A 16,945-nucleotide genomic window follows, 5' to 3' on the forward strand; every position below is an offset into this window, starting at 1 on the left:
GGTTTATGCTTACCTCCTACATAAGAACCTGATTTTTCGAAGGCCAAAGGAGCAATGTGCTAACTCCCTCTTTTGCCCTGATTTGATATTCTGAATTCTGGCAGGTTATTCATACCAACCTGATCTTCAATAAAAGGTAGTACTATCATGTGTAAGTATTGGAAATAAGTATTTTAGGTGGTCATATTTATTTATTGCTACTTGCTGGAACAGTTTAATTCAATTATGTGTATGCACACTGGAAAATTAAGGTCAACAAAAGGGTCACCATTTGCAATTAATTATGATGTGCTAGCACTCACATATGGTACCAATATTTAGTTAACTAAAAAAGTCAGCTTAAATAGTTTCTTGCTATAAATCATGTCCTAGAAAATATGGAGTAAATGTTAAGATAAAAAACATCTGCTCCTCTTAAAATGAATGGATGAAATCACTTGAACAGTATTTTTTTTATCCAGAATACATTTATAGCTTTGACCAGATCAATAAATACTTTGTTTTGAATAGACACAGTCATAATGCAGGAGACTATTTAACTACAAGTGTACTGAGCTTTCAGTGATACAGATAACCCAAAACAAAAACACTTTCAAAGAAAATCCTCCTTATTTGTCATTTTAGGCCACCATCAGAAAAGTTCTAGCCTTGCAAGCTCTGACTGTGAGGGTTTTGCACATGATTATCAGTGATTTGTCTCAGAATCAAAGAAAACAGCCAGTTTACAAACTACTAGGGAACACCTTTGCCTTTTTCAAAGGGCCTTCCACAGAAGCAGGTATAATCAACAAGAACAGTTTCTTCCCTGTTTTGTGAATTAAGACTGTAAAGTCAGGATCCTTTCCTCCATTTACAAAACCTAAAGGAAAGGAAATCTGCAAAAACCTGTGTGTAAGGAGGGAATTGGAAGACTAGAATAAAGCCTCGTTTCAAAGGAAACTTTGGCGCAACTTAGAAAAATGCATCCCACAATTTATTACTTTCTCCTTGCAGCTTAAACCTAAATGAAATGTTCAGCATCTAACAAAAAAAAATTAACATAATGTCTCTCAGACTGTTACACTGAGTAGACAAATAAAACTACCGCCCTCAGGTGAGCTATTTGGAGCAAACTGTGACCAGAACTGGCCACTTGCACCGACTTGTGCAAGTCCAGAGAAGAGGTATCCCATTCTGAATGTAATACCTCTCAGCATCAGCCTTTTCACATAACGAAACCCAGACAACTCAAACTCTCATCATAAGTAAATGTCACATTCTATTTCTGTCTCTCCTGCCTTTGTGAAGGGAAAAAAACAAAGCTTTTAACTGCTCCTATCAGCTTGTCACAGCGTGCTTCTGAAATACGCAGGTTTCAGGTGACCAGCACAGCTTCCTCCGAGTGGAGGATATGAACCTGCTACTACTACTGAACAAATGCTGGGGACAAACAACAGGATGTAAGGACTGATACCAATTATTGATACCATTATTTATTATTAATATCTGGCAGCATCTGAATGGAGCTGGCTAGGAATACAGTGCATGGCCAATGACCACCTGGTGACCCCTATCCAAAGGAAACAACATATTGACTAAAAGGTTAAAATAAAGGATTAAAAAAATATTCTTCTGAAATTGCTAGGCAAGTATATTTACCCCAAAGGAAACTATACCAAAAGATTTGCAAATAAGGCGTACACAAAAGCCATGAAATGCATAAAAATATATCAGGCAGGCAAAAGCTACCAGCCACGAGCTAGTTACTGGTCACCAATGACAGTCTATGGGCATGCTCCAATCCGTCAACAGACAACAAGGGCCACGCTACCTGAAGTGGTATTTCTCCCAAGGTACAAATATACTCACAAAGAATTACCGCACAGCACCGACAAGGTAATTTGTTAGCCCCATGGTAACGTGTGTGTAACTCTGAACCTTTCCTACACCTTCAGGATAATTTCTGCTGCCTGTCGTGGTGGTTGGATGGACTTCTCCCCCTGTTACCTGAGCCTGATACGCGAGAAATATTAAGGCCAGAAACACACACAAGCTGTATTAAGTAAGAGCAGAGAGAGTCTACGAAATTAAATCCTGGCTGTGCAAAGCAGGGGGATATGCAATGCTGCCAACATGGACATGCATGGAAGCTTTCCTCTTCTATTATAACCTAAAGACCATAACGTTTTACATTCCGGTTGAGTAATAAATGCTGGCTTGTTTTGAAAAGGCTATCCTATGTCATTATGAGACATCTGTTAGTTGTACTGCTCCCAAAAGGCATTTAAATTCATTTAGACCTGCTGGAGAAGCCACAGAGATAAACAGGGACGCTGAAGCCAAGCACACCCATTGTAACCCAAACACGCGACTTCATCGCAGAAGGACGGAGGTCTGGAGCCTAGGAAAAGAGGTGGCTTGCCAGAAAGGTCGCAGGGAGTTGGAGGTATAGCGTGCTCAGTGGCAGACCTGTTGCATATACATTTGTTGTTACCTCTAGGTGGCCCAATTTATCCAGAGTATCTGGTAGGCAAGTCTTAAGTTCTCTGCCAGACATGCAACAGTTCTTCTGGATTGTTGCCTTGAAGGAAAAGATACCTGCAGATCTCTTCATATTTGTTATTTTCAGAGGCAATCTTACAATCTTAAAAGTGGAAGAGAGCTATACCAAAGCTGAGCTGTATTGATACAACTAGTGGGAAATTTTTCATTGACTTTAACATACATTGGACTATACTGCGTTCAGTCCTATATGTAAGATAAAAATTCATTACCAGAGAGGTCTCCTTCCTGAAGTAACACAATGTTAATCTGTAGGCACACTCTTAAACATAACAGTTGTACCAGGAAAGCAACCGTGAAATCTCAAAAGCTAAAGCAGAGCAAATTAAAATTTTCTGAAACAGCTGGCAGAACCTTTTGTTTCACTTCATTAAAAGCACAAATATAATTGGAGTAGATTTCTACTATTACATTAAGCTTTCTGCTGAAGCAGAGATGGACAATACACTATTTCTCACAGGCATGGCTTTGTGATCAGAGCACATTGTTTGTTTGGTGACCTTTAAATTAGGTAAATCAAAAGCTAGATATTAAGGTTTTGCTTCACTCTGATATGGCTGGTGTTCAGAACAATGCAGATGTTTTCAAATAGGAGAGTCATGTGGTACAGGATTCAAGGAAAAAACAGATAGGTTAATAGTAATTCAATAGGTACAGCTCCTCTTTCTTACCATTCTCCTAATCAAATCTCTCATTAGTGTTTAAAATTATACTGTTTGACTAGCATAACTTCTTCTTCAGTGATCTTTCTTAATTCCCTCTCTTTGCTTCCATAACATTAAGAAAATAGAAAATACACTCTCAAAACACTGCCAGTGACTTTGTTCTTCAAAAACAAATTCAATTTCCCAAACTTTCTGCCTCAAATCACAATGAGTACTCAAATCATTGCTTGTAAAACTGTTGAAGAACGACTTCTATTCTCCTCATTTGTACGATGCCCCAAAGTGTTTTACATTTTACAAAATTACAAAAATAAAACAAACAAAACACCCACCTTCCATGTTTTGAACTGTCTTAGGATGCCTCAAAACCCGTTATTCTAATTAATCTTTTACCATAATATAAATTTCACATAAAGGACAACATATACATATTAACTATTCCATTACAACCTCTTCCTTAAAAAAAAAGGGTAAAATATTTCCCTTGCTTGTTGATTTCATTTCAAAAATGCAGTAACAGAACTCAGTTTAGAAAATGAAATTCAGTTATTCAGATTGTAATCTGAAAAGAGGTTTGGTTTAGAGTGAAACAGAGGATAAAAAAGCATTCAAACTGTACTGTACTCTGAACCAGCACTGCAAAATCTGTTTGGGGGAAAAATGAAATTCCTTGTATCATTCGATTGGGTTTATATACATACAATGATGGGGTAGCCTGGGTTGGGATATTTACTAAATTTAGGGGAAAGGAGTTTACCAAATGTTCAAGTACTAAAGACCCTGAAAAAGAACTCTCACTTTAGAGCAATAAAAAAGAACTGCTGGTTGGAAAAAGTTCTGGAGGAACCATACAGTGCCTCATCCATCACTGAACTGGTTTTCATTGATGCTGCATCTGCAGTGACAATATACAGCAAGCCCTTAAAAAACTGAGGTTTTTCCATTTAAAAAATACATTTCTTGTCTGCTAGCTCTATATAATAGCTCATCAAAACCGTCCCTATTTAACTGCTGCATGGCAAGTACAGTGGCAAGATGAGTAACTCAGATCAGCAGTGCACATCTACGCACAGCAAAAGATGACAACTTACTATATCAATGCTGTTCTTGAAAAGCCAAAAAATAATTTTCTGTTCTGTTTTTCATCAGTAACTGGGAAGTTATATACATATATGTATACATATTTTATTCACAACAGATGACTCATTTGCTCATTGGTAATTACCAGAGATTTAGAAGCAAGATACAGCCTAGAAAACTTACTTCTTCTTTTCCTCTTCATTCAAATTCTTCCACTGCTCTTCAATTTTCAACAGGATGTCCTTCATGCTAATCTTTGGGTGCTCAGAAAACAATTTTGAACGATATTCTTGGGTGAAGAGGGCAAATGCGGTCTTTGGTTTCCTTATTATTCGACTACTAATTAAGTCATAAGCAGTTACTTGTCCAGTTTTATCATTTATTACATTTGTTTTCTTTATACTTTGATTTGGGATTTGTGGATCACAGCTTTGTTCACCAGCATGTTCGCTTTGCTTAGTTGCTCCTCCAGCTTCAGGAATTAAAATCTTAACAGGTTCCAGGTTGTCTCCTAGAGAGTTTTTAAATCCATTCCCCATACTCCAATTATCAGCAGAGATTTCAGGTAAGTCTTTAGGTACTGAGGTTTCCTCATTTTTTTCTATCTCGCAAGTATTATCAGAACTCAAAAGATGCTCATCAGCTTTTTTATATTCAGGTTCCATGGGAGCGCTGCAACTTGGAATATCAGTTGTATTCTGCCCATTCTGTTCCTCCTCACGCAATAAATTTAAGGAACCGTCTTGAAAGGCATCACTCTTAGAAACCTCTTTTTCCTCTAGGCGACTATGTATATTATCACCACAAAACGCCTGATGATTTAAACAGATCTCTGTGTTTTTTCCTGCTTGACAATTTTGCACATCACTGCTGAATGAAAGGAATGAAGTATGAGCATGTAGATCATTGTTTCCAGATGGTTCCATTTCATTAACAACCACATCTGTTTGTTCTGTTTCATGAACAAACATGTCTTCTGAGGTAACATCTGTTTTATTAGCTTCACCAGAGACCGTAGCAGGTAGTGGCCCATAGAGTGATTTCAACACATTTTCAACAGCAAATAAGACAGACTCCTGGAGGAAAAAAAAAAAAAAAAAAAAAGGAAAAAAAACAGAAGAAAACACACACAATCATGAAAAAAATGAATACATAATAACTGACAGATATTGAGAATAAAGAACAAAGTGATCTTACTCGCAATATTTTTCAAATAAATCTGGGCGGATTACTGCATTTCAATTTTTCAGAAACGTCCCAAAAGACTCTGAAGTAGACACCTTTCACCTCAAATATTTCTTGAGAGGTGTTCTGCTTCACTCGTGTACTCTGGTATTACAAAAGCAATTAACTGCTTTCTTCATATCACAGCGTACCAATTGCTTAAAACTGTATCAAGTGAAGCTATTTCCACCTAACACAATGTTAGAAACTTATAGTAAGGACAGAACACCAACCCAGTTTACGTAAGCATGTTTGCAAAGATATTTCCAGGACATTTCTGCAACAAATGATGGAAATAAAACAAACTAACCCTTTGTAATGCTAAAGAAAGTTTTAAGGTAGAACAAATGTGGGAAAGCTATGTTAATTTTCATACAAGTGGCACTTAACAGGCAATACATTTGCAAGATTAACACAGACAAGCACAAAAACCTTCACTGAAGAAAAGGATAATCTCAGTGGTGTGACTACCTACATTCACTCTGAATAATAGCCTTACCACTGTAGCTTTAATTTTTGTGGCACTCACATATGAAGTGCCAAAAAGTGAAACTGAATTTATGGAACATCTATCACTACATAACATTTAAAACATGGGCATATACTGTTTAAATTTCAAGACTTGTTAGCATGAACTGGATGTCCTGAAACTTAAGTGATGTCAACAATTATTTACACATGTAATGGCAAATATTGCATTTGGTAGAAATCATCTTCTCCTCCCCTAACGTGTGCAGTGTTTGAAAAGTTTATTACTTAGTGTAATTATGAAAATAACATGAGATTTATTCAAGCACACATCATAATTCCATTTAGCTTCAGTCACTACTACATAGCCATCTGGAAGCAAAGTGATACACACATGTATGTGACAGCACATAAATGATCTTGGAAACCAACTGGGAAATTAGTTTCAAATAATCCTCCTAAAAACCTTAGTGGCACTGTTTACCTTCAAACATTTCAGCAGCCCCAGAAGCCCTTATTATGTGTACGTAAGTAAAAAGTTGTCAACTCAAAACCAGAATTAGACATCAATTACCTTATACTGCAGTAAAACTTGAGTTTTATCAGGCGTTAAATTCACATCCACAGAAGATGCAGGTACAGTAATATTCAAAAAGAAAACAGGGTATAAGCGGGTACTGTCCTTGTGTGACGCCGCACTGTAGTACTGTCGAATTAACTACAGATTCATTTAGTAAAGAGATGTCAGTACAGGCAATAAAATAGACACACAGGCACAGATGTTACAAAATCATAACTGTATTTTTCCCCCAAATTAACGGAATGCTAAAAAGATCTTTGTGAATATACATATATGCCAGAATAACCACCAAAAGGGGAGTTACTGGTGGTTTCCATGTTTTCACAATTAAAAAAAAAAAAAAAAAAAAGGAAAAAAGAACAAATTCCAAGAAATTAATGGCAGCTACTTTGACCTTCTGAATGAATACATTGATCATGTTTGGAAGAAAAGACATGATACGCTTGTACTTAAAAATACCCAAATTGGACTGCAATTCCAGTACTTACTTCCTCAGTCAACGCAAATGCTATTATTTCTGTGTTTACTTTTTAAAGAAAATCTACCTATATAGCATGCAACTACATTGTTGTCTCTTTCAGCCAAACCGAAGTCTGTTTGAGAAAGTAGCACTGGCATCACAGACCTGCTCTTTTTGCAGAACAGGATTAATTTGTTCCTTTTATTAACCCAATTACAAACTTACTACTTTTCTCCAACTCTGCTTGCCCTTACCGTTTTCTCTATAATCTGCTTGAAAAGTCACGGCAAAAAACTACAAAGTTATTTAGATGTTTCATAATGCAGGTCTTGCAAACTAGAATGATCAAATAAAGGTCTTTGTAATTTCCTCTGGTATTGTGGATCCTTTCCAGTATATACTGGAGAAAATATGTTAACAGACAAACAGTATAAACAAGAAAGAGCTTCTGAAACTTGAATTTTAAATAAATGTTAACTATAAAATATTATTTTAATAATATTTTAATATTTTAAAAATTATTTTAACCTTACTATTCCCACAGTCTGTCCTCAGCTGGCACTGAACTGCAGTAATAAAAGGGCCACCAGCACTTCTTCCCTCATACATTAACAGAGCATGAAGAAAGTGGTCTATAGCTGGTTTTTCAAACCTATCCAAGTGTGTTCTTACAGAGGAATTGCTATTCTCGCCTAACATAAAAACATCTAAAAGGTGGACAAAAATAAAAGGCATCACTATCACCACTATGAGAACAGCCCTAAATGAAGGGCCATGTATTTTTACTTTGCATTACAGTAACCTGAACCCCACCTAGCCTCTGCTCTGGTTAAAAAGCTGTCTCTTACATGGGATCCAAACTGAGCTTTCAACTCCAGCAAGAGCCAGGTAGATCAATTACTGTGTGGACATGGAACACAGGACTAGCCTTGTTTGTCACTTAAAATATGAACACAAGTTCAGGGTTTACATCTACAAAACTGCCAATTGAAACCTACTTGACTGTCTCCACTTCAAAACCTACATGTACACACTTCAGCATGAATGGAATTTTATTTTCTGTGGAGGGTAAGGATTAGAACAGCAATGCTGCTCCAAGTGAGGTGCTGCAAGGTTCAGTAGTGTGAGAAACCCAAGAGTATCAAATTCCGCCTACACAATGCCTAGCTGTAGCCAATGCCTCTGCACTATCACTTTCATTTTTATTCAATGCATACACAGATTTAAAGGGAAAGTAAGCATATTTGCTGGATAAGCCCTCAGTACAGAGTGAACAAAATTAAAATTTTATTTTCAGGAAAATTCTCTTACAGGAAACCACATAGAGCTCCCTCATGGAAAACTGCACAGGTGTAATCCTGCTATGTTAATGTAAACTATTCTGTGCTCTTATTTTTTGCAAACAGCCATAAGGATAGCCTCCATCTCTGTGGTTACAAGTCACTGCAGAGAACATAACAGAGCTGAGATACCAGGAGTATCAGACTTGTGGATGAGGTTTCTATTGTAAATGCTTCACTTGTAATACTCCACTTATTTCATGTGGGCAGATATTGCAGATAGTATAGCCCTTTCTGGCCTCAAAAAATCATATTTTTATTCCTTGAATAAGAAGCTAGAGGATGTTACCTTCAGTATTTCCTTCTGAAGAACCGGACGATTGTTTATAAAAATGAAACTCCTTTCTGAACCTGACAGACATGTCAAAGAACTGTCTGACTCAGCTTTTGGGAGGAATCCAGAAAGATTTATCTGCAAGGAAAACAAATACAGTACAGAAGTCTTTAAAAGAGAATCCCCAAAAGCTTTTTATTTAAGGGTGAAACATTACAGTGAAATTTACAGGAGTCCCAGTCGTTCAAACACATGCACTACTTCTTTAGAGTTGTGATTCAAACAATAAAAGCACCTTAAAAAAGAGGTTGAGAGGGATGGTTCTGTATTTATTGCCCTTGATCAAATGATTGAGAAATTTCCCATCTGGACTGTCAGTTGCACCGGGCTGCTGTCTGCAGCTGGGGGCTGCAGAGAGCATGCCAGCCAGCTTTGTACTTGCTGACTGCAGGGCTGCCAACTTAATGCCTGCAAGAAGCTAAAGGCATGCAGTGTTGCCCAAGCCGGTGAAGGCAGTAGTGAGCTACCTCTAACTGGGAACACCAAAACACAAAATCCCTCCCTTTCTGTACACATGGCACCTTAAATAGCTTGTCAGCAGGCATTTATTGAGGTCACCTAAATTTACCTACACCACCTGTATCCAAATCATCTGACTTTGCAGAGTGCTGAGCACCCACGATTCACAGCCTTCAGCAGAACCTGTGAGCACCCAACCCTGTCAAGGAGCCTAAGAACAAATCACACGATTCGAGTACCTAATATTAACTCCAAGTTTTAAAACTTCTCTGTTAAGCTTTTCTAGCTTTGGGTGTGTTTTTCTTTTCCCGTCAAAATGAGAGCAATGACTTGTGCTGCATGCCCCACTGCCTCCCCCTCTCCCCCCTACCGAGCAACTTGGAAACCCTTGGATCAATTTCAATTCAATCTGATGAAGAAGCAGAAATCCCAAAGATATTACATTTCCACAATTTCTGTGATAACTGACAGCTGTTTGGAGAGGGCAGCCTCGGAATAATGGCCTTACTGCAGAAAAGGCAGTTGTAACTTCTCAAAAGCCGGGATCTACCAGCACGTAAGCACTGACTTGCCGACCTGCCCACGTGCTTCCCCACTGCAGGTTGCCCAGACAAATAGGTATGGGAACAGTGGGAGGCTGGTGCACAGCAGAGACTGAGATTCTGGATATATGGGAAAGTTTGGAGAACATTCTGGTAGCAGGGTGGATTGCAGAAGACAGAAATCAGACCTTGTTAGTTTTTCTTTTGGCAGAACCACTTGTATTTACTAAAATCTGAGTGATCATGCATTTGAAATGGAATTTAAAATCCCTGGGACTTGGCCTATCCTTCCCATTCACCGACGTCACACCAGCTATCTGCTCATGTGCTCCCTTATTCCCTCTTGACCTTGTAACAAGCATTCTGTGCTAAAGCTGGAGTGTTCTGGTCAGCAACGTTGCACATAACCAAACACCACTGGTCAAATTAAAGAGGTGTCAAATATCTCTTGGATGATTATCAGAAAACAACATGCAGCACTTCTAGATTTTGTCCTGCAGCTTTAGCACATCCTCTTTGAATGTTCCTCCTTTATGCTTCAAATTCCTTTTCCAATTTCCAAATATCCGTATAAATCTTTCACTTCAAACGGCATTTTTATATACAGACAACATTAAAACAAAACTGAAAGTCTCTAAATAAGACATTTAAGAAGCTGCCATATTTAGAAATGGCTGACTGCTGTTACTATTTAAAGCCATGTGGAATATCAGTATGCTCGTTAAAAGTTAGTAACAATTCCTAAAACTAGTTGTAATTACTAGAATTTTCTTATACAAAAGTGTTTTTTTATTAAGGCAGAATTACACAGACTGGAAAATATTAATTACTAAATACATACATGTATTAAAATATATCTGTGTTAAGCGGACAATGTCTTTCTACAGTACTCACCTTTTTCCCAGAGGCTTGTGTACCTGCCAAACTTAACTTTCACAGAATAGGAAAATTCCTAGGAATTCCTTTCACTACAAAAATTTCCCAAATGAAGCTTCTCAGCCAAAATGGATCCACCCATTTCCAAGAATGGGGATGCAGAAAGCATAGATGCTGTTTTGCACATTAAAAACTGACAATTCTTTATTTTCTTTGGTTTTCTTTCTACTTTGTGAGTAGTTCCTAACTTTTCCATGCTTTGCAGCCAACTTGAACTATGTTCTTGTTTCATTCAGTGCTCATAATGGAGAGGTTTTTAAAGACTAGCTGTCTGCAAACCCCAGGATCACTCACTGCAGAAGTTTTAAATGTGCGGTTAGCAAGGTACAGCTTACAAAAAGTTGTTTATAACAACTCTGATTTTGCCTTCAGAGTAGACGTTGCAGTAAAGGATTAAGAAGCTACATAATGGACAAGTAGGAAATGAAAAGAATTAAGGAGCTGCTCTTTAGTCTGTGTACTGAATGAGACATGGGCCTAATAGGAAGGAAAAAGTGGCATATCTTTTGTCATTAAATACCTATCCCAATTCCTGAACACAAGGGAGAAAGATAAGGGTTACGCAGGCAACCTTAATTCTGTCAGTTCAGTGTTTGGCTGCTTAATTTAGAAATGTCCATGGTTTCTGAACGTAGTTCTGTGCAAGTGCAATATGCATGGATCACTTATACACCTATAAATGATGCACGTGGTATTTTACACACTATTTAGAGACAGAGAGAGAGATGGAATGTTCCCCAACTTCTATTCAAGGAATATGGATGCCTCATGATATAGCAAAGAGGTAACGTGAGAACCTGAGTGCCTCCTTCGAGCTAGTCCCTTCTAAATACCCCCATGTCTTCCCTGCAGAGTTCCCTGCACTTGCCATATGAGGCACAGCCAGTGGGCGCTCAGGTATGAACAGAGCATCCGGACTTGTTCGGACATAAACAGGAAAAACTTCTTTGTAAACCATAAGCAGCAACTTGGCTACTCCCCCCAACCCCTCCCAGCATCTCTCTGTATGTAGACACTACGAGCATTCTTACAAACCCACAATTTAAGTCTGAGTAAACAGTTTCTTGCAGCATGGTATTGTGTTTAATAGCCACTCTGACTTCACAGAGAGGGATTCATTTCATCTACATGGCTCCAGACAAGTTCTACTAGTACAAGATACAGAAAAAAAATCAACTTTCCAGGCTCAACAGGAGGAAGACTCTCCTTTATAAGAATGTCTGCAACAAAAATGGAAACATAATAAAAAAAATTGAAAATATTAGACGAAGGACAGCATCATGCAGAGCTCCTTCAATTTCAACAGGAGCAAAAAAAGTTATGTGCACGAGAATTTTTGAAAGCTAGCTAGTATTTCCTTGACATATAAGTTTATCATAAATTTTGCACAACTTGCCTTCTAAGTATGTGTTTATTTTACTGTTGAGGTGCCCCTGACTGAAACTGAGGAGATATACTTTAGAAGATAAGGCTAAAAGGCCACGAGGATGAGAACGATATAAATGCTTAGTTATTAATCAAAGCACAACCTGCCTGCAGGCCAGGAATCCTAACTTAGACAGCTCTGAGCAATCAGCAATTCTGCATTTGTCATCACAACTGTTTTTACTGCCATTTGATCAGTGCCACATGAGTCCTGACTAGATGATTCTGGGAGTGCATTTTCAATCACCAAACCAATTAATTTTACAGAGAAATCTGTAACAGAATCAAATGTATTAATCAGATGTCAGTCTGGAGATAATGTTCTCTTTTTGAAAGTCTCCTTTTTGAGTGCTGATTTAGCTCCTCATTGACAGACTTTAAGTGGATTTGGGAGAAGGAAGTTTAAACTCACCTCAGGATCTTCACAGCAGTGTTGAAAAGGTACCATACTGCCCATAACGGCTGTTCCCAGAACTGACATACAGGCCATTTTGTGATCTGACACCCTGGTCTTTTGCCAAATAACTGCCTGAAACAAATGGCACAGAGTCAAATTTTTGACATTATATTTATATTTGTTGAACTCAAGTCATGTCTATTAACATGCATATGCAACTGCACACATACTGTATATGTAACATTCTGTACTTTGACCCTCTTACATTCACAACTTTCAGTGTTAACACACACGATATGGTACTTTTTGGTATGTCTTCTCATGTTGTATTACTTATTTAGACTTGCAGTGATCAGAAAATTCAGGAGTTTGTATTCATGAATGTTACATGGCTAATCTGGACTTCTGCACTTGAAACAATTGTTAAAAAATAAATCAATAAAAATACCACTTTTCATCTAAGATACATAGCAGTGGGCTATGTATTTTTACTGTGCACACAAATTGAGGGTTTCTGATGTTTTTGGCATGATGGTCAGCATTTGAAGGTGGACATTACACCACAATGCCTGTGGTACTTAAAATATAAGCCATTTTCGTAGAAACTGGGATGTTAGCTGTCCATTCACAGTTCTTGTCTGGATACTCTAGGTCTACTCTAGGTCTGTTTTTTAGAAAGGAAAGCAGTTTCTAAGAAAGTATCTCTATGGAAAGCAGTTGGTTGTTTAATGAAAGTTTGTAAATGTTAGATAGAAGGATATCTGCTTACAATTCTGTTGCAAAGATTTAATAAATACAGTACGGCAGTATAAACTGCAACTTGCATAAGAAAACTTTACCTGTTAAGTCCTCTTACATACACAGAAAGTATTAACTGCTTTGGGAAGCAAAATTTTATCTCTCACTAAGGAGAGAGAATGAATGACTATATGAAACAGCCACAAATTTAACTCTGAATCTGCTTACTTTTACTACTGTATATCAACAACAAAAAAACTGTGTTTAATTGGCTTTCCACTTCTAGGCAACTGAGACTACTGGATTCTTACTGGCTTTGTATCTGCTTCTCTTATTGTTAGCTGAATCTATTTCAGTGTGCAACATTCAAACATAAAAGGAAAAAAGTGTGGGAAGTTGCCCATTAAATCTGACACTACGATGCTAGTTGAAAAAGAGATGTTTACATAGGCCCAATAAATTCTACCAGTTCACAGTATTCCGGTACAGGATGTTATGTGAAAGCACGGTGAGCAATGCACCAATCTCAAGAAATGCAATACAGAGCCTTAAAATTCCACCTGTCCTGTAGGATATTCGCTGGCCTTGAAGGGTGAATTCCACTGAAGAACACGGTGCTCTTGTAAAACGATATTCCCTTCTTACAGGACAGGTGGGATTTTAAAACTTTGAGACTGGCGACCCTAAAACTGTTCCCCAGTCTTTAATTTTCCACTTCCAAATTCACTCTTGCCTGAATTTAACTCACCTTCTGCACACAGCCTGACAGCCCCTCACCGATACTGCACTCACAGCCCTGCCATCCTACAGCAAGCTAGAAAACCCCAAACATAAAAGACAATTTATGTTGAGGAGGGCAGAGGATACACAAAGGGCTGAAGGCGAGCCACGGGCTGCATGTCCAGGGCTCTGTGCTTCGGAAGCAGACAGCAGCAAAGGACGGACCTGGGCTGCCCAAGCCTGCTGCGCTCGGCCTCCCTCCTCCACACCTGCTGCACATCTCCTCGGAGACATTTCAAGTGATGAAAGAGTTGGTCGTCTTCTTTAGAGCTCATCTTATAAAACATATCCTGTACTGTTGCTATTTTAAAATTGATTACTTAAAATGGAAACACAGAGTGCCAAACAATTTTTTCTTTACTGGATACATTTTAAATTAAACTCTTGTGACCAGAGAAAGACACTTGTTACATGACTAATATAAACATCATGCTGCTTATTTTAGATTATACTAGTGTGATGCCACAGGTACAGATATAAATTGTAGCTGCTGATTAATGCAAGGTTGTTATTACACTGTCTGACCTGCTGAATGGCTGATACACGGGCCTGTAAAAAGATCACTTCAGTAAAGTGCTTTTAAAAAGCCAGGGAACATGAGAACTTATTAAATGCAAACCTGCTAAAAGTAGACACTGCTAATAAGTTCAGGAGGTTTTTTCTTCATTTGATTTTTGAACTACCCACATATTTGTCAAATTTTAATACTAGGAACTACAGAGAAAAAATTAGGAACTAGTTACCATCACCATTAAATTACCATTACCATACATTAAAGCCCAAATACTAAACAGGCAATGCAACTCCTTAAATTTTTATACTAAATAAACGTAGAATAGACTATGTGCTCAGTTTTAGCCCTGACTGCATATTCTGAAGCCATAATGTAGGAACAACCAATAAATTTAAAGAAAATTATTTCCTAGGCTCTCCAGATGTATCAACAGGCTTTAAAAAGAAAACTTCATTAAGAAACAATGACTATTCCGTTTCATTTATTTTACAAAGTGCCTGTTTCCATGAGGTTCCTGCAATACCCTAATTTTTTTAACCTTGATTATACCCTTTATTTCAGCTAAAAATACACACCCCCACACACCCCTCATATTTTTTTTTCTAGGTCATTTAACCTGGTGTCCAGGATGAGCCAAGGAAGAATCTGACTCTGGTCAGTATGATGACACTGCAAAAACAGCCTACTCAAAGATATATTATTACATACGGACCATCTTAGGTTTTGTTAGAGCTAGCCAAATATATCCCACCTCCCTCTCTGTTTCATTGAAGGGGATTACATGATCTAGATCTTATTAAAAAAAGTTGTAATGTATATAAAACTCTGCTGCACATACATACGTGCTTAATTTCCCTATATGTACTTCTTCAGCCCCATCAAGGTCTAGAACACAGGTGTATGTAGGCATCCTTTTGTGCAGGATGACAACATACACGTATGCATGCAGCAGGCATCTCTGTTTATTTTATGTTACGCATAGCCCAGAAGGGTTCCTAGAAAAACATGAAATGATTGGAAAAAAAAAGTATGCAACCTCTTCCCATCGAGATCCATAGTATTTGTCACTAAGGAGAAGAGCTGTTCATCATTTGTTTCCTCAAAGACCCCGGGGAAGGACAAAGGAAAAAGTGCCGCCAAACTATCCTTCATATTTTAGAACTTCTACCAGCATCCACAATGATCTGAGATCACAGACAAAAGACAAATCTTAGTCAGAGCTGAGGACTGGATGCTGTTGCTGAAGATGGCTCGTGCAGCGTAACAATGATGTCGAAAAAAATTCCTCCTGTTTACTTTACTACTACATGATGGCTGTAACTTAACCAGCCTCCCTTGGCACAATGGAGATTTTTGGATTAAAGGTGATGTGGACTTCCAGTACCCAAACCCAATCTTTTTTGTTCATTTATTTTGTGACAGACACTGTGTTATTTATCCTGTAATACCATTTGAGGGTGTAAAGGTCCAGCAGAGCACATGCTGTACATGAACTGCAGATTGGTAACCTAAGTTAGCTCTGTTAAAAAAACAGTCTCACTAATTTTGTCTCACTAATTTCATTTCAGTCTCACTAATTTTGTTCTACATATTTCAAAAATCCTGTCTCCCTGGCACCTGAGATCTCACTTCAGAAAGTTAAATCTTTAGGTTAGTATGTTTCTTAGCTTCCCTGACTTAAAACTTAAGCCAGACTGTTTGTTAAGCTCCAGCATAACTGAAAATATCCCTGCCTACTTGTTAATATGGCGTATAAACAGGAACAAAGCCTGGCAGCCACAACAAAAGTTTGAATTTGGCCGAAGTGAAACAAAGACATCACCTTGTACCATGTGTATAACCGCTTTTGCTCATGATGCACCGACACCTTACTGCAAGGGCAGGCACGTTCTCTGTGGTGGAAGAAAATCTATCACCTAAGATCAAGAAGACACCAAGATAAAGACTTAACCACATTATTTAAAATGCCAGCCTTGAAAAGTGGCGATGTTGTTTGATCTGCTCCAGGCCATAACTGGTATCTTGTTTTAAAAAGCGTGGCAAGCTACCTTAAGAAAAGAGAACTCCTGCATTATCCCTCCTTGAGAACAGAAATTGAGGCATTTTTGCAATTTAGCTTAAAGAAAAGGAATGCAACCCTTTAGAAAATCATAACTATTTTCTGCATATATTTTATATCTGCCTCTGAAGAATCTTTGTAACTGATGGTGGCTCAACCAGGTGGAGGTAGAGAAGAGAGAAACTCAAGGCACTGTTGTTTTCCCCCCCTCATCAGATGCACTCTATGCACAGGCATCAGACATTACAGCTATCAAAGAAATTTGGTGAAAGGTAGCTATTTTCCACAGCACCCTTCATCCTAGAAATTCTGAAGAATTTCCTGCTCAGATCTCCCATTTGTGATATGAGAGCACCCGCCCGAGGAAGAGGCATTCTTGAGCATCGTGCCGTGGAGAAGCGCT

General features: G+C 38.1%; 1 protein-coding gene across 8 annotated transcripts in view; it reads right to left on the bottom strand.

Moving 5' to 3' along the window:
* The window catches only part of PMS1 (PMS1 homolog 1, mismatch repair system component), a 46,494-nt gene that overhangs the window by 12,578 nt on the left and 16,971 nt on the right, over window positions 1-16,945 (bottom strand). For 7 of the 8 annotated variants that reach the window (XM_040562246.1, XM_040562245.1, XM_040562248.1 and 4 more), the window contains 4 exons: window positions 12,467-12,583; window positions 8,648-8,770; window positions 6,553-6,696; window positions 4,470-5,362 (listed from right to left, as the gene is read on the bottom strand). In XM_040562246.1, coding sequence (XP_040418180.1) covers window positions 4,470-5,362; window positions 6,553-6,696; window positions 8,648-8,770; window positions 12,467-12,583 — 1,277 coding nt within the window. The remainder of the gene's footprint in view (window positions 1-4,469; window positions 5,363-6,552; window positions 6,697-8,647; window positions 8,771-12,466; window positions 12,584-16,945) is intronic. The other variant, XM_040562252.1, reaches the window with a different exon arrangement.

Source organism: Cygnus olor, chromosome 6 (assembly GCF_009769625.2).
Source record: "Cygnus olor isolate bCygOlo1 chromosome 6, bCygOlo1.pri.v2, whole genome shotgun sequence".
Classification (NCBI taxonomy): Eukaryota; Metazoa; Chordata; class Aves; order Anseriformes; family Anatidae; genus Cygnus; species Cygnus olor.